The following is a 23,650-nucleotide window of genomic DNA, read 5'->3' as shown; positions in this document are numbered from 1 at the left end:
AAAAATCTGGAAAAATTTTCATACAAAATAGTACTCTATTTGGCAGATTTCACTCGAATTACTTTAATTTTGTTAGTCTAAGAGCCTTATTGCCTTGAGCTGCGGTTGAGTCCTACAGTCCTACTGTAGCATTTATAGATATATATTAGAAATCGGGGAAAATTTTGTCACAGTACATCAGGCTCGTGGCTTATAAACATTTTATCGAAATTTATCCAACAGCAGCAATAATTTAACTACGCTTGAGATCTGCTGTGAAAGAAAATCATTATTTGCCAGTGATTATGTTGAGAAAAGCATGAATTAGCATGAACTATATCGACATCTTAATGAAAGATCATTCTTTCTAAATGCCTAAAATAACCCTCTACGTCTAAATCCAAATTTCTGTATCTATATGCGCTAATATTATTAACACGCGAATCAATGAGGTTCTACAACATCGCGAGATGTCCCCATTAGACATTATTATATGAACAATTAAATCCTAATGACCAAATGCGGTAATAATTACACACATGATAAATACACATTTCCTAATATCAGTGTCATTTGGTTTAAGAAACAAAACCATAACTGATCGTAATCGTCATATTACGAAGGTCAGCGTAATTGAAGTACATAAGCGAATCATAACACCACCGTAACGATATTAAAAATCTGTTGATTTCTTGATTATCTTGTTTGTTTACATCGTTTCATTTTAAATACGTACAATTATTCTTGCTATAATGAACTTGGTATCGAAAAATTACCAAAAAATGACTCACGAACCATGTTAGTTTTTACCTTCTGAATATTTGATAAAACGAGAAAAATAAATTGGATTAGCAAGAGGATCGTTTCGACTAATAGCAGAAACGACGCATATTATCACTGGATCATGATGGCCTTGGAGGAAAAAAACAATTTTTATTTCACAAAAAATATTATGGAAACATTCTATTATTTGAAATGCTGTCCACTGGCTAGACTAAGAAAACATATACTTTTTTTGTTAAAATAAAGTAAAATGAAATCTGCAGACAAAGTTTAATTATGCAAATAACTTTCTTATCTTCATAATTGGTTGGACTATTGAAAATTAGTTTTGTTCTTTCGACTAAATTAAACCTCTTTATAAACGGCTGATCATCTCTCAATAACAACAAAGTCAACAATATATGATTGTCCTGAACTATATATAGTTCTATCAAAACGTTTAGTAAAAATGATGAAGTACAATATATGCTATAACAAACAACATATGACAGATTGACGCTTGCCTAAAATGGTTTTCTTGTTCAAAACGTTTTAAAGCTCAAATGTCATAGATTTCTGTATAATTCTGCTACATTTCTAGTATATTTCATCAGCGCTCTATTTTTAACCAACTTCAGTGCTATGACATTTCATGGTACCAGAGCAAAGATACATCAGAAAACGAGCCGTCAGAACAGTCGGAGCGTTTGCTGCGACTGAGCCCCGTACAAACCCGTACATCCATTGCGGACGTGACCCTAGTTCGTCCGTCGCCCTACTCTTACCGTAATTCTTCTGCGGCCGTAAACGTCGGTAAAGTAAAATTCTTATGAAATGTGTACGTCTTAGAAATTGCGCATAGCGCAATTACGAAGCCCCGTTCGACGTTCCTTTCAAATGTAACACAAACTACACTTCTCACTGATCAGTGACTTTGTAATTATCATTTTCATCGATTTATATTGTTTTTACAAAAATCCAAAATGGCGGCCGACGGCCATTTTGTTAGGAGGTGGAATAGTACGGATGCTTTACATTCGTTAGTATCTTTCAAACAAAAAAATTCATGAAATTCGGTCAAATTTTACTCGAGATATTAGCAAAAAACCACCACCTTCACTGTACGGCCGAGTAGCCACATATAAGCTCACTCCAAGAGACCTAGCTCACGCTCCGGTAAACCGAATTTCATAAACTTTTTTTCCCGGATTGGTACGGTCAATGCCTATCTAATAAAGCAAAATCTATCCGTTCAAATTTGGCCAGACTACAAGCCTCACTATTTTGACTATCTTTCAGCGAAAAAAAAAATTGAAATCGTATTTGATTTACTCAAGATATTGACGTGACAGACGGACGGACAGACGGACAGACGGCCAAAATTTTTATTGCGGATTCGTCATCTATGAACATAAGCAAACACTTTGCCCTTACCGTCTGCTTCGAATTCCATCAATTACACACGGCATCGTAATCCTATAAGCCCCTTCGTACTTCGTACGGGGCTAAAAAAACGTAAAGAATGAAGTACTGAAAAAATTCATAGCGCCTCTACAGTCCAACCAGTTTCCTATATCTGAACGTGCTTAGTGTTTGATTGAGATTGATGTCTTTTAGTCATCTGAGTCGGTCTACACTTTTTTTTAAAGATGACTGGCGATTTTCGATTTACCGCAGATTTATTTCGCACTGTGCTCCAAATGTAAATCAAAAATGATTAATTTTTTTCTCGCGCATGTATAAAGTTATATTCGTCTTGAAGCTAAACCATTTTAAGCTATCTATAATAAACTTTAAGTTGTAATGGAACATATCATACAAATGATTCGTTGATGCGTTGTCCATCAATCAAATTCTGATTTCAATATTTTCTGATCGATCTGCGATCGCGTTTTTAGATTATTAGCTGTAGATACTAAAAGCGTGAAACGATTTTAACGAACACAGAATATAGCCTCCTAGACTAACGCCTTACACTCTTCTTCTCTTCAAAAAAGATATACCAATCACATGTTGACAATAAAACGCTGACTGAAAAACAGTATCAAAATCACCTCGATGAGCTGAGCATTCAGACAAGTTCAAGGAGAGTTTCAAAATATTTGCATTTTGTAATAAAAAATCAAATCAATTTGTCGAATCCGGTTATGTGTCGTATAATAAAATTATTATTTTGTTTGTCTATGATATTCATTGAATTGCTTTGATTAGCACATTTAGTTCTAGAGTTTGTGAACTCCCATCATCGATTTACGTATGTTCAAAATAATTCTTATTAAAACTTGATCTGTAACAGATCGAATCCCACATTTAAACACGGCTTGTCATGAAGAGTATCACATACCGCATAGGTAAATTTCTTTTCATTTCATCAACTAAAAGAAATACTCAACCGCGATTCTTAACTTAAATTTCATAAGCATTAAATTTCGCTTCAATAGAACTTGAACGATCGATACTTCGATCATCAAGTAATAGAAATTTCATGAACAAAAAACTCAAACAAAAAATTATTCGAGGTCAATAAACAAATCATGAGATACGTTGAAAAAACTGTTCTAACTAATGAGCTTAGAAAGTTCAAAGAAAATTTTGGCGATGTTCTTTTACTATACCAAAGCTTTGCGAATTTAATTAATCACAAATCAGACATTCTTCGATTTTTTTTCTGAAAACAATATAATTTGAAGTGATGTTCACGATTGGCAACTTAAACTTGTTTTCGAGTCAGAAAATAAGGTATTTATTAAATCAACTTATACTACTATTGCATATGGCATATGATATGCGTATACATCAACACACCACACTTTTGTCTGTAATTCGCTTAAGAGGTGATAAATATACAATGGTACTATCGTGATATTCCGTTGATTTGTGATAGGTTTTTTTTTATACTCTGAGACATAACTGTCCGTCGGTGGTAAGTTTTATGATTGTAGAAAAAGAAAAGATCTGGTCTTTCGCATAGGTCGATATAAAAGCGAGCATAAGGAAAGATTTTTTATCAGATTTAAGTGGAAGCTCGAACGAGATACTCGAAGATTATTATTTTGTATTGGAATTAAGACAGTTCACAGTGTTTAAAATGTTTAAGGTGCGTAAAAGTTATTAAAAAGAACTACAGATTAATTAGTTTGAATCACGAACTAGATATACAATATTGTTTGAATCAATCGATTGAAACCGTTTTTGATAAACAGATAATTCCAGTAGATGTGCTAATTTTACACGTATGGTTTTGAAAATGTTTCAGGTAAGCCTTCTGCTCGTATGTGCCGTCGGACTAAGCTCAGCTGCAACAGTTTACAACGTGCGACCAGTTAACAATGAACCTTCAGATTTAGAAGGCGCAGAGAGCGCACAATTCGGTTTCGGAGGAGGATTCGGATCTCCTTATGGTGGTTATGGAGGATATGACAACTTCGGAGGTGGCTATGGAGGTTATGGTGGATATGGAGGTCCCGGAGGTTTCGGTGGAGGTTATGGCGGCTATGGAGGTTATGGAGGTTACGATGGAGGCTATGGAGGGTATGGTGGCTATGGAGGTCATGGCCATCATCATCACCACCATGGATAAAGAAATAAAACAAAATGTGTTCAGTTAATCCAATCTAACAAAAAATGTTTTGGAAATAAAAAAAATATTTATTGCAAAAAGAAAACATCTAAACTTTTAAGTCAATTTGTGAAAACTTCGAACAACTTGATAACAAGCCATCGACGATTCTGAGTAAGTTACAGGACAAATTTTGTATTGAAATAATTTCGGTTTCATACTGGAACCGGTCAAAAATTGGTCTTCACTGGAGTAATCAAAATCCTTTTTGATTGATATCTTTCACAACAGGAAACGGGTTTAACTGAAATTACAGGCGTTGGTAGGCATTTTAGAGACGCACACGTTGGACATTTAAAAATTTCGGAAATCTTCATGTGAGCGGTGTAGATGCATTTTAAGAAGAAAAAATAACAAATTCCCAGAAGTGTTTACAAAAAACTACAGTACACTACCTGGACGATATTGATGTCGTTGGACAGGTAAGGACCTCTACCATTCGTGACACCATAGACCTAGTTCGGCAACTACTCCGTGAATCCACAATTTTGCATCTCTTTAATTCCAATTTTCAGGGACTGCCAAAAGACTCTTTTGGAAATTCTGCTTAGAGCCTATAAAATTTGAAAAAAAAAATCAATTTTGTCATATAAAAATTCATACGTCATTTTCCGCGCAAGGTCTATGTTGTCACGAATATTAAAGGTCATTACCTAGCCAACGACGTCAATATCGTCGAGGTAGTGTACAGTATTTTGTAAACACTTCTAGAAGTTTGTTATTTTTTAATTCTTAGGATGCCTCACAACACCGCTCACACGAAGATTTTCGAAATTTTTAATGTGCGACCAGACCAACGACTTTAATTTCAGCAAAACCCCTTTCCTGTTGTGAGAGATATCAATCAAAAACGATTTTGACTTCCCCAGTGTAGATCAATTTTTGACCGGTTCCAGCATGAAACCGAAATTATTTCAATACGAAATTTGTCCTGTAACTTACTCAGAAGAGACCTCTGAATCATTTAACGCCTATCGCCGATGGCTTGTTTTTATGTTTCATACAACTTGTTCGAAGTTTTCGTAAATTGACTCTCAATGACCCAGCTTTTCGATGACGAAATGCAGTACTATTGTTTTAGCAAATTATTCATCATTCGAAACATGAAATGATTTCATTTAAACTACAGCTAATTTAATCTGCGTCCAAAGCTTTCATACCTTACAAGTGTATTTGAACTGGATTTGAATGACGATCTCTACATTCTGAACACGAACGAAGAAAAGAAAACAAAATGATTATGGAAAGTGTCAATAATTTAAGTAAACGGGTATAAAGATAAGGTCAGGTATTTGGACTTGCGTCTGAGCAGGTAGTACATTTATTTTGGTTTTATTATGCCAAGCATTTGATCTTCCTGTTTTGAATCCAATTCAACCATCATAATAGACAAGGGTGATCGTCACACCCACGATTTACAAAAAAAAACTAAAAAGTTCTTTAATTAAAAAGCTTCAGTGAGAAGCTACACATTTCGTATCGGGGACCAGCTGGTAAACAATAATTTGGTCGACTTTCACCAACCAATTTCTAAATATGCGTAGATTCTTACAGAATAGTCAAATTGTGAATCGTGTTTTTTAATACGTAGGCCAAAGGTTTTTTTTACAAAGCTTGACACTTCGATACTCACTTTTTTTAAGTCTATAATAGGAGTAAACATTGGTGTTCGTGAAGTTTGTAAGTCAGTCGTAATTTCGTAAACTTGTGTCATGCATAATATACATTGTATATGGGAAAAAATTTAAGAAATTGACTTTCTTACGATATGAAAGGACAATATAAAGTTTAATGTTTGTTGGTTTTGTTTGCCCAAACGAAGAGTCCTGTACACTCGAAACATGACACACCAACTATGAACATGAAAAAAATTGTTAGAGTTTCATACGATATTTGAAGGGTGAATTTTTGCCTTATTTCTTTGTAGATGTATGCATTAGGGGTAAGCCGTTATTATCGTAAAGTTCGTGAGTATGGCGATTTCGTATACTTTTGACATAAAATATATGGGAGAAATGTGAAAAGTTCACGAAATCATCATACTTACGAACTTTACGATTACGAACCATGATGGCTTACTCATTCAAGAGGAAACATTTTAGGAACGCGTGAAAATTTTTGATGCAGTAGAATATTTGTGACTCACGAAAGATGTTTGTATATTTGGTAATTATAGTAATCCTGAGCAAAACCAGGGGTTTTCCAATAGTATATTATCATAAAACTTAAATATTTGTCAGCTCAGCGGTAAAGAGCTACCATAATTGTTTATCATTAAATACAAAAAATTTCCAAAACGATCTATGGCTCTGACGATTAAATAAATCAAATAAAAATAATCGTCTTCGCCTTGTATAATAGTTTCAAATTTAAGATTTTGTCTTTGTCAACATGATCATCATGGCTCAATATAACTATATAATTGTTGTATTTTTAAATTATATTTGATCGGTCTCTAAACCCGTTTCCTTATGAGATATTTTTTGTTTGCAAGAACGAATAATATAAGCAAAATGCAAGATATTCTTTACATTGGAAATTGCCTGTTGATTTTGTAAAGAAGCAAAAAATAAATTTGGAGGTGGATAATCCTCAAGACGAAAGCTTTGAATGAACAGGTTGACTTATTTATGCGCGAAATAGGCACATATAAAAGGCAATGTAAACACAATCGAAAAAATCATAACAAATCGACATTCGAGTAGGTCTACATCTTAGTACTGAGAATTCTCATAGTTCAAAATTGTGTTCTTAATATTAAATTATTTAAAATTAAAAAAAAATGATTCAGGTAAAATCTTTAATGATTTATTACTGACTGGGAGTGTTATATTAACATTAATCTGTTCAATTTGTCCAGAAAACTGTGCTTCTACTGTGTATTTTCGGTATATGTTCAGCCGGAATAACATATAACAATGTGGTGAAACCGGAACAAAAACAAAACGCTATTGAATCGCCTTCCGACGATCTTGAAGGCGCTGAAACAGCTCAATTCGGATATGGAGGATTCGGCGGTTTTCCAGGTGGCTATGGAGGATATGGTGGCGGATATGGTGATTATGGCGGTGGATACGGTGGTTATGGAGGTTATGGAGGCTACGGAGGATATGGTGGATATGGTGGATATGGAGGATACGGTGGATATGGAGATTATGGTGGTTTCGGTGGCGGATGTTGCGGTGGATTCGGTAAAAAATAAATCTGTACGTACACAGCTATGATGAAAAACGTCCGTTAGCAGGGCGCATTTTCTAGGAATCGTTTTCTAAGACTTTCTAGAAGTTTCGAAAAATTCTGGCAGTTTCTACAAGTTCAAGAAATTTTGAAAATTTTTTGAAGATAATTTTAGAATATTCAAAAAAATATATTAGAAAGCGGTTTCTAGAAAATTAACTGTGATGTGAGTGTCTAATATAGACACTGTCTATACAAACAAAAGAGAAAAAATAAGAATGATATTTTCAAAACTGTTTTTTTATATTTTCTTCTCGTATTTATTCAAAACCCTAGCCCGACTATATCTTCACTTAAAGATATGTGTATAAACAAGATCGAAATGCTCGAAATAAAAATAATAATTGTATCTAAAAACGAAGGAAGATGAACACATATTATTCCAACTTCTACCACTGAATGAATCCTTATTTTGTGCACAACTGATTCATTTGACCTACAAGATTAAAAATCGTCTGACAGGAGTCTCAGACTAAATGAACTGAGTTCCTATCTCAACATAAGGAAAATCTTAGTAGTTGGTGAAATGAATCGTTACAAACACTTTCGAAGATTGAATGTACAATTATACTCATCAGAAAAAGGTAAGTATGATTACCTAGGTTATTTAAGCTTTTACTTAAACCGTTCGTGGTTATAGAGGGCATTTGAAATATTTACAGTTTCAACTACAGCCTTATCACTTCAAATTTATACCGTGCGATATATAAGACTGGAATACTGGAAAGGTGTTTAAGTCGACCATTTACGAATCAAAAGGAACTAGATAACCTACGATGCCAGTTTTTTTTAAATTACTTTTTATTATCCTTTACGAATCGTGTGTGGAACACAAACATTACAAACCCCAGTATGTTTGTCTGGATCACAGAAACTTTGATTTAATAGAATTTCCATGCCAGACAATTTGATTCTGTCATTTGAACCTTTGAGGGCAATGATTAGTTGGTAACAGCATACATTCGTCTAATATTTTTATCATTTTCAATGAATTTCGTTTTATTAAAAAAATATGGAGGATAGTTCCACAAATCGAGATTAAACTTCACACAATTTCCTTTCATTATTCATTTGATTAAAATTCTAAGTTTATTAGTTAGCCTGAACAGAACCTGTTGCAAGCGGCTATCATATGCTATCGATAACAACTTCAGGAATAAACGACAAGCTCTGAGCATTGCTACCATATACAGTAAATAAAATGTTCAAAAGAAATGAAGTAGAAGATTTGAAATCAATTTCTTAAACCTGAAATGAACACTTTATGAAGTAATAAATTCGATAGTGATTATGATAATTATGGCTACTAATTATGGATATCAACGCACTTCAAGCATGAGTGGTACTCTAAATAGGGTACTGAAACTGGACAGTGTGTCGAACAAATATTGGCACTGTAAAAAAATCTGGAATTTTTTTTCATACAAATTAGTACTCTATTTGGCAGCTGTCATTAACAGCTCTTTTGTTTGAAGTGCGTTGCTGATATGCTAGTAATAGCACTACCACTCTATTGAGACTTGATAAAATTTCGATTAATTCTTGTGCTCGCAGTTTAATTCGAAACCATAACTTTCAAAATTTCGATATACTCTTGTCGACTAGGCTCTTTGTTTCTAAGCAATACATTGTATTGGCTACAACCAACGGTTGTGGTTCACTTCAGTCTGTGTTCTTCCATGAGGGAAAAAGAGAAATGCGTACCACTAAATCTACATACTATGAAAATATAAAATTGAGATTACTTACTCTAATTGACCAATTTTTCACTAGTGTAACATAATTTACGTTCATCAATATTTGATGTAAAGATATTTGAAATTTAAAGGTCACTTAAAATTATTCTAAGACTTCACGTAATAATTTGGTCTGCAGCTAAAAGATGTGTAACTATTTCTTTATACGATTAGATAGGTCATTATATGTTTGTTAAGACTTTATATCAATTTTATATGACTTTTCATTGAGAAACTGAATTACTCAATTATAATCCATTCATTATTTCAATAGAAAAAAGTTTAGAATGAAATTAGTTATAGTTTATAGTATACTATATCCAACGCACTGTCGTGCGTTGCTATATCACGAAAATGTCGAACCTGTTGAATGTATTGTTTGTGCGTAATTCCAATCAATGACGATTGAATTTAAGGGTGGAGTCATTGATTTAAAGCAAAAAGCCTTACCATCTTTCTTGATATATCAGCTTGGTATATCAACCATCTATATAGCATAATCGACGACTTTGAAATAAGTGACGCACTTTGTTCCAGCTGTTTATCTATTCATCCAAACTAAATTGTTTTTACGTTTTTATACCCCTTACTACCCTTAGAACCTAGAATACAAGCACTTTTGTTTGTATGAGTGGATCAGCTGAAACAAAAAGCTCCACTAATTTCTGTACAGAAAACAGAATTCCGAATTTAAACTTATTTCGTTAACCCATATAAATGGTATGCAAAAGACGAAAGCAAAAAAAGTTTTATTCTTACAAGTAATGTTGAGCTAGGTAAATTTACGGGGCTTATTAACGATGCAAATCAATCAATAAATAGCATATCTCAATGAAAGCCTTTAATTTCGAGCTGTTCAGCATTTTCAGTTGAGCTTCAATAAAGAAGTCTGTTTTAAGAAATTGGTAATTGTAGGGCTACTCCACTACTGCAGTAAATAATAAATCGACAAATAATTATGAATTCACTTTGTCATCATCGTGCTGAATTATAAACAACACGAATAGAAGGCAGAGCATGGTTTTTGTTTGCTATTTTTTTAAAAATAACTTCCGGTTAAATTCCACGTAAATTAGGTTAGGTAAAAAATAGTAGCTTGTAAGCAATGTTAGGGCCACCATCAAAATAACCTGCAATTGAATTACTTCAAGTTGTCTTTCAAAATCAAACAAAAAACGCCTTCCTCTCATTTTAAATGTTAAATTTTCAACTTGAAGTGTAGCTAAGAGGTTTAAATAAAAATTGAATTTGCGAAATAACTGAGTATCTTACAGACCATCTTTTTTGCGAAAATCGTGTTCTGTGCTGTACAAATACATAATACAAATACATAATTTCAGTGATACTATAATTTTTCCATGGAAAATCACGAATATCTATGCAGAACGAACAGATTACCGAAGTACTTTCGTTAACTATGAAAGCCTTCACCCCCATCACCATAATTTTATCTACATACAAGTTTAAGTCTCGAGGGTAAAGGGTATATAGCTTAATAAAGTAAGAGATGCTCTAAGAGTAGCAATTTCAATTTGAATATAGTAACAGTGTCAGTCAATAGAACCATAACCATTCATAAATGTAACTGTAGTCAGTACGTGTTCAACGTTCGGTGGATAAAGATTGGTATATGATTTGTGCAACATGTCGTTCCTACGATTGTCGCGCTATACAAAATTGAATACTGATTTTAAGACATTGCTCGAAGACACTACCGAGGGCATGACAGTATTGGGTATTCATCTGACTGCTATTAAATACTGAATTATGTTTTCAAACTTGATTTTATTCAGGACTAAATTTCCGCAAGCCCAGCTTTAAAACATGGTCAAGTAATTTAAGATTTTACTTCATATCGGTAGTGTATGTTGTGGAAATTTATGGTAATATCCGGGCAATATTTCTAACTGATATTGACGTAAAACAGCTTATCATAAATATATGCCATTTGTTTGGTGTTTTTATGGTAGGATTTATATTTAAGAAATGAGAATTTTTCTTAAAGAAAATTTTTGTTCCACAACCAAGACCACAATTCGCTATCTTCACCTCTTCTATGATGCAGATACATTCAATGGATTAATTGACACCGTTATTAAAAGTACCAACAGTTTTAAATTAGACATCGAATTTGAACAGGAATTGGCGAAGAAATATTCACGAATTTCAAGGTATTCAAACGGCGCAGAGAAAAGTTAATTGTTGCTATCCTTTTATACAAATTGTTTCAATTTTTCCGACACAATAGAGAGTCACTTCTTCCAAAATTTTAGGTTGATACAACTATCGCTCTACGTAATCTTTAGAGTAGTTGTTTTTACCAATGCTGGCATACCAATCTTATTTATAAAATGGTACATGATGTGTCCAGTCTCCATACCAGGGCTAGAGTATGTGTATAGCTAAGTATTTTTCAATTGTGAGACCATAACTAAATTTTGTTTCAGCATTCGATCTCATTTTGGCTATGAGATTGCCCAGTTTTACTACTTATTTTTCTACTACTACTTCCTATCAGCTCTCCACTTCTACGACAGCTACTTTTTCTTTTTCTCCATATACGGTTCGCATGCATACCTTTTTCATCTAGTAGAAATGGATATTTCGACTAAGGTAACTTTTTTCATTTAGTTGTGATGAAATCGAAGCTATTTTGTAGTCTGGGATCGAAAATTGGCGATTTTAGTTCAAAGTTCAACACAGATGTTAAGCAAAAGAAACTGCTCAATGACCTGTGTGTATTACATCAGGAAATAACCACGTATAATTCGCAAAAACGTTTTGATTCCGAATCAAGACCCCAAAAATGTCAATTTCAGATTTACGAATATTTTTGCCAAAAATTCGGCAATTCTGGTATTTGGAACAGGATTGGTGTCGCTAGTATGTTTGCCGGTTGCAATGTTTATTAGAACTGTGGTATGTAATTTTATAATTTCAAAATGGCATTTTTGTCAACATTAATTACATTAGGACCCATTGTACTGTTTTACTCTGATCTCAATTACAACGACACAATTCTTTCTTTTGTGCTTTTTTGGTGAAATGTTGCTGGGAGAAGTAAGAACTTCATGGTACAATATGTTTAACAAAAATATGATTTTCACATGTGTTTAGAGTGATAAAATGTCGACGGTTATATATTCGAGTATGTGGTATAATCTAAATGATGCCAAAGATCGGGAAACGGTTGCATTTTTGATACAACATTCTCAGCGACGTATTCAATTTTCCGCCTACGGAATGTACGATCTATCGATGGAAACATTTTCAGGGGTACGTTTTGAAATCATTGATCTAATTAATAATTGAACTCTTCTATATCTATCGTATCTCATGAGCTATTAGATAGATAAGATATAATTATGCAATTGAGTTTATTATTGCAAAGCTCGTAGGTTACGATGGCAGCAGAAAGAGTTCATAGACTAAAGCTAAACTACAAAAACGTACAATGCATGAACTGCCTAAAGTGTTTTCGAAGCATAGTCATTTTGAAATTTCGTTTTTAGTTCTTACAGAGAGCATACACTTATTATGCATTCTTAAGTAACATCTAAGATGTTACAACTTTATATGGATGTTGTACGGAAACCTAGCCACCAACACATACCTATAATTTGGACTGAGTTCACACAAAGGTTACAGAAATGGACTTCATAACTTATTAGTGAATAATTAAATGTTAAACAATTAAAAATTGGAAAATAAATGTTAATGCAACTATGAAATTGAAAGTTGAAAGGAATTGAATTACCATTTCGAGTTCAAGCTTAAAGACTGGTTCAACATTTGATAACACTTGTATTGTACATTCTTGTTATCTAGCTGACCCTGACTTTACGATTAATTGACTCTACAAAATTATTAATAAAAGGCTGAGGGATGACTGACTAGGACTACGCAAAATTGTGTGACATCAATGTCTTTTTCTTCGCGTTTTTCTCTTTTATTTTATCGATATCATCGAGTGAAGTCATTTCCTGTACCTAGTATCCATCGTAAAGACTGCCGCAATTTACATTAAAAACTTAACCTTTTTTTTAAACAAAAGAATTTCTATTGTTCTCAAAATAGTTAAGTTTCTTATGCAAACTACGGCAGAAGAGCTGAATTAATCAATGGAAGCTAGTTATAAAAAAGTCGACATCGTTCCACCTTTCTACAAAAGAAACGTAAAGATAGTCGTTGCACACACACGTACGGGTGGAGTGGAAGAAAATGAAAGAGAGCTTTTATGCGGTGATGGAACGAATGAAAAAAAGTACAAAAAGTGAAAATTTATCTTGAGCTAAGTCTATAATGTGGTTTTGAGTGGAACCCACATTTTTCTTTGGCGTAAAACAAATTTAAAAGGCGGAAGATCTCCGAAATTAACAATTTTTGCGACATACGTTTCTTCTTATTTTTAATTTTGTAAAGAAAAAATCAGAAAATCAAACTACGAAACACATTTAATTACGTTACACTTGAGTTCATCTAAATAAACTCATTTAATCGTAATTAAGCCAATGACAAATAAAAACGAAATGATAAAAAAAATAACTGCAGAAGTGTGTATTCTCAGCTAAAACACAACATATTGTTCTAGGTAAATTTCACAATCAGATTCCAACGACTAAAATGTTGAAAAGTGTTTATAGATCTTCAAAAGTAGGGGACATCCATAAATCAAGTCAACACTGGAGAGGGAGTTCAGACTCCATGTAAAAAGTTAATTCTTTGTTCTTCCTAGAGAGGGAAGAACGGCTCATAAATTCGAAAAAAGTGCTGATGTGATTTTTGGATGCCCCCAATAATCAACAGCATCATCGTCATCCATAAATTACCATATCTATTACTGATGGCCTTTGTACTTTTGAAGATAAAAAAGGATAAAAAATCGTTAGCTGATATATCAATGATTCCTGACGCGGTGGATGCAAAAAAATATGCTCCGATGTCGATTATATCGCTACACAGACACAGGTAGTGTTCCATTAATAAGCTATAATAATGAGCATGAGCAATAAGAACGCTTTTTACAGTTAATGAGCGAAATGATTTTTTTTAAGTCGTCACTCGTTAAACATGGCGCAATGTAACTTTTGTTTTTGTTTTTGACTAGAAACCCGTTTCCTTATGAGTTCTTTTTTTTGTAATAACTCATACTTGATATTCTTTACAACGATCTTCATTAAAATTGGCTATAGATCTGACATGAAGCAAAAAATTTGGAAAATTTTAAGGTATTTCAAACAAAAAGTTTGTATGTGCTAGCTGTAAGCGAAGAATCATATAAAAGCAATGTAAACACACTTGAAAAATCATAACAATTTCATATTCAACCAAGTCTACGTCTGAGTATTGACAAAGAAAAATAACGTTTTGTTTAAAGTAGTGACCGTATAGTTAATTGCAAAAATGTTAAAAGTAAAGTGTTCAATTGAATGTCTATTTGGAGAAAATTTAACGATATTTTTGTTCTTTTCTTTCAGGAAATTGTCTTGTTTGTGTGCATTTTCGGTTTATGCTCAGCCGGAATAACATACAACAATGTGGTGAAACCAGAAAATAAACCGAACGCCATTGAATCGCCATCCGACGATCTGGAAGGTGCTGAAACAGCTATCTTTGGACTCGGAGGATTTGGCGGAGGTGGATATGGTGGTTATGGTGGATATGGCGGATATGGCGGCTATGGTGGAGATGGAGGCTATGGAGGTTATGGAGGATACGGCGGATATGGTGGCGATGGAGGCTATGGAGGTTATGGAGGATATGGAGGATATGGTGGTGGATGCAATAGCTGTGGAGGAGGTTATGGTGGATATGGAAAGAAATAAAATCTTAACGAATGCTTATGTAAAGGTGAATGGAAGCTTGAATCAGTGATAAAAGTGTTTATATGCATAAAATGAAGAAAAAAAAAAAACAAAGCCAACTGAATAAAATGGTTCTAATTTTTCTAATTGCGTCTTGATATCTTTTCAACATAAAGCACTTTTGAATCAACCAAGGTGCGGAAACTTTTCATGTTAAATGAAGTCTAAACAGACAGTCTAAACAGAGATCTAAACATGATTCATGCCTCATGAAGTGAGTAATAGTTATTTGCTCACCGATGGGAAAAAAGTTGGAAATTTCATTCCGAACAAAACTTGACAGAACTGGGACAAAAAAGTGACAAACAAAAGATGGAAAAACTGTTTTAGTTTTGGCGCTCTATCTGGTGAGAAAATGTGACGTTTCATTTTTATCCGGAGTTTTGTAATGGATTTTATATGCTAAGGGTGTCGAAACATGTGCTTGAAAGTGCTTGAAACATGAAAAGTACGGTTTTCGACGGCTATATCATGTAAATTATATTTAATATCGTATTCCGTCTCGTTATGAATTCAGTGTCATTATCTTTCATATAACAGTGATCTTGGTATCTGGGAATCTGGCACACGGTGCAAAAAGAACGCACTTTTAAACTACGTAAAAGGTGACCTCGCACACGCAAGTTTATTGCTGCAAATGCTTTTTAGCCATATCATCGAATAAATGACTTCTTTTACAAAATTTTGGTATCGAAAAATCGTGTGCGAATTCACCTCTTACGTAGTTGAAAAAAGCGTTGATTTAACACCGTGTGCCAAATTACCACACACCGTAATCTTGCCAAAGAAAGGTTTATTTTTTGATTTGAGTATTTTCCAAAGACTGACACAAAATCTTTTACTTCAGCGATAGAATTTTGCAGAACACTTTCACTTTTTCACTAGATTTGGTGTAATACAAAAATTGGGGAGAACTTTTATAGCAACTTACAATGGACAACACTATTGGCTCGGATAACTTCTGCTGATTTCACTTTCGCAAGTTTTCATATATTTAAACTACTGATCAGCAATGCTTCCTTAAGATTCTTGGTTTATTTTCGCCATTTAATTTGATTATAGACGATATTTACAACGAAAATAACATTTTGTGTTCCATAAAAAACTGAAATTAAGTATATTCGTCACATTCCGCCTGGTGCTAGTTTAATTAATTATTTAGCGACGTCCGTAGCCATTAATACCACTATCCTGAGTGACTTCTTGCCCAAAACTTTGACCATAACCGCCATCTTGCACTTGTTGCTGTCCGTACCCATTTTGTTCACTCTGTTGTTGAAGACCATATCCTTGTTCACCATACCCTTGTTGACCAAAACCTTGCTGTCCATACCCTTGCTGTCCATATCCTTGTAGTCCATAGCCTTGCTGTCCGACACCCTCTTGTCCAAAGCCTTGTTGTCCATATCCACCATATCCGTTTAATCCTTGTTGTCCATATTCTTGTTGCCCATACCCTTGGTTTCCGTATCCACCGTAGCCGTTTGGAAGACCGCCACCACCATTATAGCCACCAAACCCTTGTGCAAACTGGTTAACCAAGTTACCGAGTAATCCACCGTATTGAGCCGTTTCGGCTGTATCCAGATCTTTTTCATTTTGATTGGCTTTTTCTACGTGCTCAACTGCTGGATTTATTGCAGCCGCATTTGACAAAGCCACAGCGCAGGCCACAAAAATAAAATTCCTCTGAAAAGATGAATTAAATGTTGGTTTTAATCTAACTGACGCTCAGCATCAATATAAGAGTCATCACATCATCCAGTTAAATTCTTACCATTATGATGCTTTTTGTAATATTTATAAACAACAGGAAAAAACACTTTTGATCTATCTCGTGAACACTCGCGAATGAATAATGTATCTTTGGTATTATTTTTACTACAGCCACCGCTTTTTATACGAATAAAATTTATAAAAAATTCTCTCTTGACCTTATCCTTGCTTTGATTGTTTCTACCTGTATATTCTGCAAATCGTGAGGCGTGAAGATTGTGCTAAAAAAAATTGATGTTTAAGAAGATAAGGCCTGCAATTAGCTTCGTAATACATTTTAAACATTTTTTTTACAAATATCGTGTCGATTACAAACATGTTTTTGAATTTCTACATTTTTTTTCAATTTCACAGGTAATTGATACACTAAGTGTGGAGGTATAGTCATTAAATATTTCATAAAACAAACAATTGAACAAACAGATTTGTGAATACAGATCAAACTTAGCTTGATTGCTGTTTCATTTTGAGAAAGAAAAATCTTTTATGTATTTAAATGAGACGGTAATCTGGCTACAGACAAAATCTCTAGGCATCTACTTCATGTCATTGCTGTCTCTATATGTTCTTACAGTTGATTCGAAAAAAAGCCGTTTGAAGTCAAAAAACAGTATTGTTTCATGTTTCTCATTTATTACCTCAGCTGTAGTTTCCGTACATGTTCCAAACGCCTAATGTTCTTTCATTCATAAAAACTTTTTATCAATGTAAGAACAATGTGTGTTCGACTTCTGGTATACATCCGGAGTTTCCCCATTCCCCAAATTTTTTACGTTTCAATTCCATTAAATTTCTCAAATACAATTGCTAAAAGTTCCTTATGTGCAGAATGAGCACCAGCTGAATATCACCAGCTGGTGTACAAACAAAAACACATTTCTACGTTAACGTCAACTACGCGCACATAACACGTATGAATGAAGTAAACACATTGTTAAGAATTTGTTTTGATTGTTTATCATACAATAAGTGTGTGTTAGCAGATCCTGCTGGTGATATTCAGCTGGTGCTCATTCTGCATATGAAATATATTTACAGGCTGTAATTAAAACATCAAAATCCAATTTCCACTTGTTTATTCGTTCAAATTTCAATATCGTTTGCACAATTAGCCTTTCTTACAATTGTAACAAAATCCTTATCCATGATGATGATGATGTCCACCATATCCACCATATCCTCCATAACCTCCGCCATATCCTCCATATCCTCCATATCCTCCGTAACCTCCATATCCACCATATCCTCCGTAGCCACCATAACCACCACGTCCACCGTATCCACCATATCCCCCATATCCACCACGTCCCGCAGTTTCAGCCAATTCTAAGTCTTGCTCCAATCCTGCATTGTTTTCTACATATTCGTTATTCGCAATTCCTAAATCGTGACAAATTCACTTCGTTATTTCAATTCTCATTTTTATAAAACTATTTATAAAAACCTTCGGGAGCTCTATCTATGTGTCCGACACTAGCCGTTTGCACCGAGTAGACATAGCAGAAAATCAAAGTAAAAGCGGCAAGAACGACCTGAAACAGAAACGTGGTCACCGTAAAAACATTTATTTGAGATGAGATATAATTGTCAATCGTGCTCGGGAAATGTTATGGATTTATTCATCGACTCAGATCTTGTAGAATTTTACTCAATATTATTGTAAATAGTTTTTCTTAACTAGTGTTGAAATATCGCGAATTCGTCGCTTATTTCCCATGCTTTTTTAGTGAATTCGATTCCAGCACTCGAGCTGGAAACCTCTCATTAGCAAAAAAAGGCTTTTCAGCATGCGTTATGAAAATAAGTATTTCCTATATCTAAAAAGGGTGTTAGTACCCTAATGCATATAAGAAGTAATGCTCCTGTAAAGAAAACGAAATTTAAAATTTATGTTTCTGCAAAACAAGTAAAAACTTTTCAAGGCTACTGACGCTGCTGACAGAGAATTATTATTATTTTTTACACGTGCTCCATCAATTTAACATTTCTGAAAATCACACTATAAACTGACTAGCATGACTAGTCATTTATTGTGATGCTCAAAACATCTCTCATTTATTAAATCGTTATTCATAAACTAAATACAATTCTATATACATTTTTCCACACACATAAATGCATAAAAAAATTGTAATTAATTCATATATGGTTGGTTATTCCCCAAGTTATCGTTCGGATCGTTTATACTCTTCGACGTCAAAGATCTGTATAAATTGAACATTAATATTTGACTCAGTTTCTTAACAGTTCAACGACTCAGATTTATAAAAGATCGCAAAAGATTAAAACAGCGCTAGCCAATTTTTAATACTACTGCGTCACAGAGTAAGACGCATGTTACCTTTTTTTGCTTGTGATTGAAAGATTAACAATGATTTTTTGTGGGGTTTGATTCATTTAATTTTTTTGCTGAAGAGCAAATAATGAATAGCTTATTATTGGTTATTATTATATTAAGAAGAATTAATTTGGACCACCTAGTTGCACAGCACTGACGTTTATTTTAAAAAGTATTTTTTGTGAGACTCGTCGGCTCACAGTTCACAGAACTTCATCTTTTTACAACATTGTCTGTAGGCCACATCTTCTGAATTCATGAACAAAGGACTTGTCCGTTTGATAATTTTGATTCACTACTATCTTGTGGAAGAATTAGTGATTCCAACTAAAATCCATGCAGAAGAGCAAAAAGAACAGCGTCATATAAACAGGAAGGAAGGACACAAGTGTTGAATGCCATCATTTCCCCCTGCTTATACACTAACAGCGACACTAACACTGTCATGTGTAACATTCATAACACACTTCCACTTTTTTTTATAATTTTTCAATCAGGTGATGAATTATGCAGAAATGAAGTTAATGCGAATTGCCCTAACTGAATTGGTCGGAACTTCTCTCTAATCATATTATTCATGTTAAAAGTGAACTTTGCTTTTAAAAATATCGATTGAAGAAATTACACAAATTGCCCCATTGAATGAGCCATAATAAGCATAATTCAAGCATTTACAATAGAATTCTGCGGAAAAGTTGTAACTCATTCGATTGGCAACGTTCAACGATGCACCTTAAAAGTTTAACATTTTTATTGTTCATAGCTGCAACAAATTCGGTGCATTTCCATAAAGAGTTATGGAACTATTACTATTACTATTAAGAACGTTAAGACATTGTTACTTTTAACATGTGAAACTACGCCACATTCATTCGCAGAGACAACAAATCTACAAAGTGATGGCACTTGGATGAACGTGCTAAACATATCAAACAGAACGGCTATTTACGAAGTGAATTTGGAACGGTTTTTCTTAAGGTTGAGTTGTAACCTTATGGTACTTTGTAGTTTGACGTGCTATCAATCGAATAAATTTTTATCTGAAAAATCAAAATGGAAAAGGTTCCACGGAGGACGAAGTTGGTTATTTTTTTCGGACGGCTTAGAGGATTCGGTTAGCGTACTGACTGATCAAAAAATTAATTCAGACGCTGAGATAACTATGGCCATTCCCAGCAAAGAAAAGTAACTTTAAATGATGGAAATTATTTTTTCACAACGCAGGCGAGAAAATAGTCATTTTCTCACATCAGCTGCAACTTCGGAAGCCTTTGTTGTGAAAAACGCTGACCTCGGGAAAAACTACGAAATTTCATTTTCTCGGGTGACTTGTAGCCGGAGCGTAGCGAATGAAATTTCCAATTTTTCTTTCCTTTGTGAACAAATAACTATTGCTGCAGTACGAAACTTCTTGACAAAATTTGTAAATTTTTGCATTGAGTATCGTTATGATTTAATGCTCCAGAGTCTGGAGTTCAGACACCTGACTGGTAAATAATTCAATTTTTGTAATAAGCGGATATCGACTTTACGGCGTTTACAACCCAAGTTTTAACAGACATGGGAAATGAAATGGGACCAAAGTAGGACATTGGAGCAATAAGCACCTGGATTTGTACACATCTAAATCCAAATTCGAAGAACGGAGAAACTTTGGTGGTTTAAGATTCCATGCAGTTATAACAGCAATTATATTCAATTGACCTACGCTGCTTTAGGAACTATACTTTATTCTTTATACATAAGATACCGAAGCGTACAACAAACAATGCGCTGTTCGAGTACATCAATTCACTGGACAATGTTGAAACGGATAGCATTGATCGATTCAACTATTATTTGTTCAAAATGATTCGAGAAATGATTAATTTCAAAATATTTCTGCGACGCTTGAACATTTGTGGAGCCAAATTGCCAAACGGAACTTGGCACGGATCGATCGGTATGCTTAACCGATCTAAAGTGGATAGTATGATAACAGGTGTGAGGTGGGATAATGAACGATACGGAGCATTTGATCAGACTCGAAAAACGTACTTTTATTAAGTTAATTTTATGCTAATTTTCTGCTGTTATGTCTATCGAATTGAGTTTGATTGGCCTTTTCAGAGTTGTGTTCATATTCCGTCATCCGGAAAATGTGGACGCTTTCAAGATATTCGTTTCACCTTTTGTACCGAAAGTGTGGCTTCTTGTTGTATTTTTGGCCCTAATTATTGTATTCGATTGCGTTACACCTTTGCAGTGGAGAGTAGAAATAAGCCCCTGGACGAACTGGGCGCAAATGGTAACGTTGACTGTTCGTACAGTAACTGTGCCATTATTGTATTCGGATATTTGTTTCAGTCTCCCAGTCTGATAAATTTTTTAATCACACTTTTCAATTCCGGTATTTGTTCATGCTACTCCGGAAATCCTTTGCTACTATCGTCTCTGTTCTTCGTCACTGCGATTCTAATATTTTCGTTATTGTATTATCAGTATTGAATCACCGAAAACCAATACAACGGTCAAAAGTCTTCTCGAAAGCAACATCTACATATAATATACATGGACGAGGCTCCCTACATATTGGACAATTTTAAAAGAGTCAAAGAAAAATCAGCTATCCAATTATTCCAGAAAGTGATGGCACAGAACCCAATTTTCTTGCCCGTTAGCAAAGGTCGCAGACGCATCAAACGCTTATCTGCTCTTGAAATGTAAAAAACTTTTCGTTTTTTCAATCCAATTTTAAAATAAAATTTCCAAAATATTGGAAAAGTTGATCCGTGAATGGATCAAAATCAGCCTACATAAAATTCAAGAAACCGGAATGATGGCGTGCAACTGGAAAATTTGGATGGGCCACAAACCGAAATGTGAATCTAATAATCTTGAAGATATTCCGGTTGATATAATGCACTTTTCATCGGCCATCTATGCGTTAGCGATCGGAATGCAGATAAGTGTTGCACTTTTAATCGGAGAGGTTTTTATGCGTCGTACACTCACTTGAATTGTTTGGTTAAAGAAAACTTAAACCCGAAATCAATTAACAGAATCAAATCACTCTCAAATAGTATTTGTTTTAAAAATTGAATGAACGGCAGTCGATCTCCAATAATTTTCAATTTAAAAAAATTAATAAATATTCAAATAAATTTCCGGACGTCGTACCTTCATTTTTTACGTTGTTCGATTTAGTTTCCAAAAATTTCCTCTCAACAATTTTATTATCACACTGATCTACAAATCAACTTAGCTTGCTTCTCTTCGGCAAAATAACTTCTGAAGTGACTGTAAAGTTCCATTCCACTGCACCTTTATATAAATATTGTCGTCCAAGTAATTGGATACGTCATACTTAATGCGAACAAATTCAGACGAAGAGTCCACACCACACAAATTTACACGAAACACCAAGAAACAGAATCAGTACTTGTGGTTGTGTATGCTTCATTTAAAAAATTTATTAATCACATATCCGAGCCAAGACAAGAAGACATCGAAAGTTAAACCAATAATACAAGAAAATTTGTTATTGTAAAACAGCTTTTGTTTCTCATTTGTGTACTGGCCATAACATGACTTGTTGATTATAATATCAGAGAATTCATTCATCACCCAAAAAATCACCTTCGAAAAACACTGTACCATCACTTTGTGAGGAGCTGATAGTCAAGCTGAGCCAATGACTTTAACTTTATGTGTATTCATCTAGTGACTTTCTTGGACCCTGTACTATGGCTTTCCGTAGTAGTTTGCCCCTAGGAAGTCATCCATATCCATAAAATACATAGGAATAACATTTTCAAAGAGCACAGTATGTAAATATTCATTTTGATGGGATGGTGGAGTGTCTGGGCTCGTCAGTTTTCACCTCTTCTAAAATTTATGGAAACTAACTATTCTCTTCATCGGCAAAGAAGGAGTATGTTCTTAAACTTCCATTGTGAAGGTTTATTTCAGTCAGAATAAGAAACTCTTTGTCATCTGAAAATCGTTTAAGAAAATGTGGAAAATTCTTTGAAGAACCTCCACAAATTCACTGAAATTCTTGAAAATGTTAAAAAGGGCGAAAAAACCTTGAAAACCTTGAAAATCCTTAAAATCCTCTGGGGCTCCTTCCTTGAAAATCCTTTGTCAATTTACAAATATCCAGTATCCATCCCTTGTCAGGCTCGGCCTTACTTCTTCGCTTCTTCAGATCAAAATGACCAGTACTTTTAACACCGAGCAAAGCCGGGGACTTCACTAATATAATACAATTAGCCATCCAACTGGTTCTGTTTGGGTATTAATTTAGTCGATCGTGCAGAAACACATGCCACATATCATAAAAATTTTATTTTTATTT

General features: G+C 34.2%; 2 protein-coding genes across 5 annotated transcripts; one reads left to right on the top strand and one right to left on the bottom strand.

The window, feature by feature from the left end:
* The first annotated feature begins 3,670 nt into the window (after positions 1–3,670).
* LOC119078986 (neuropeptide-like protein 31) lies at positions 3,671–15,281 on the top strand. Of its 4 annotated transcripts, none has more exons than XM_037186741.1 (4): positions 3,671–3,838; positions 3,998–4,272; positions 7,439–7,591; positions 7,739–7,800. In XM_037186741.1, exons 1-3 carry the CDS (start codon positions 3,830–3,832, stop codon positions 7,560–7,562), a joined length of 408 nt encoding a protein of 135 aa, XP_037042636.1. In that variant the 5' UTR covers positions 3,671–3,829; the 3' UTR covers positions 7,563–7,591; positions 7,739–7,800. The 4 variants fall into 4 exon arrangements, with proteins under 4 accessions (XP_037042636.1, XP_037042644.1, XP_037042662.1 ...); XM_037186749.1 differs by lacking the exon at positions 7,739–7,800 and adding an exon at positions 7,634–7,644 and having other exon boundaries at positions 7,439–7,592; XM_037186767.1 differs by lacking the exons at positions 3,671–3,838; positions 3,998–4,272; positions 7,439–7,591; positions 7,739–7,800 and adding exons at positions 6,992–7,151; positions 7,221–7,387; positions 15,032–15,281.
* Positions 15,282–16,217: 936 nt separating this feature from the next.
* Positions 16,218–22,621, bottom strand: LOC119080113 (spidroin-1-like). The gene is made up of 5 exons (XM_037188346.1): positions 22,471–22,621; positions 18,418–18,505; positions 18,114–18,353; positions 16,975–17,090; positions 16,218–16,886 (listed from the first exon to the last, which is right to left on the bottom strand). The coding sequence occupies exons 1-5, from the start codon at positions 22,474–22,476 to the stop codon at positions 16,356–16,358; spliced, it is 981 nt and encodes a 326-aa protein (XP_037044241.1). The 5' UTR covers positions 22,477–22,621; the 3' UTR covers positions 16,218–16,355.
* Positions 22,622–23,650: the final 1,029 nt, after the last annotated feature.

This window comes from Bradysia coprophila, chromosome III (assembly GCF_014529535.1).
Source record: "Bradysia coprophila strain Holo2 chromosome III, BU_Bcop_v1, whole genome shotgun sequence".
NCBI classification, from domain to species: domain Eukaryota; kingdom Metazoa; phylum Arthropoda; class Insecta; order Diptera; family Sciaridae; genus Bradysia; species Bradysia coprophila.
The sequence above is the reverse complement of the archived record's forward strand: the minus strand, read 5'-3'. Positions and strand labels throughout refer to the sequence as shown.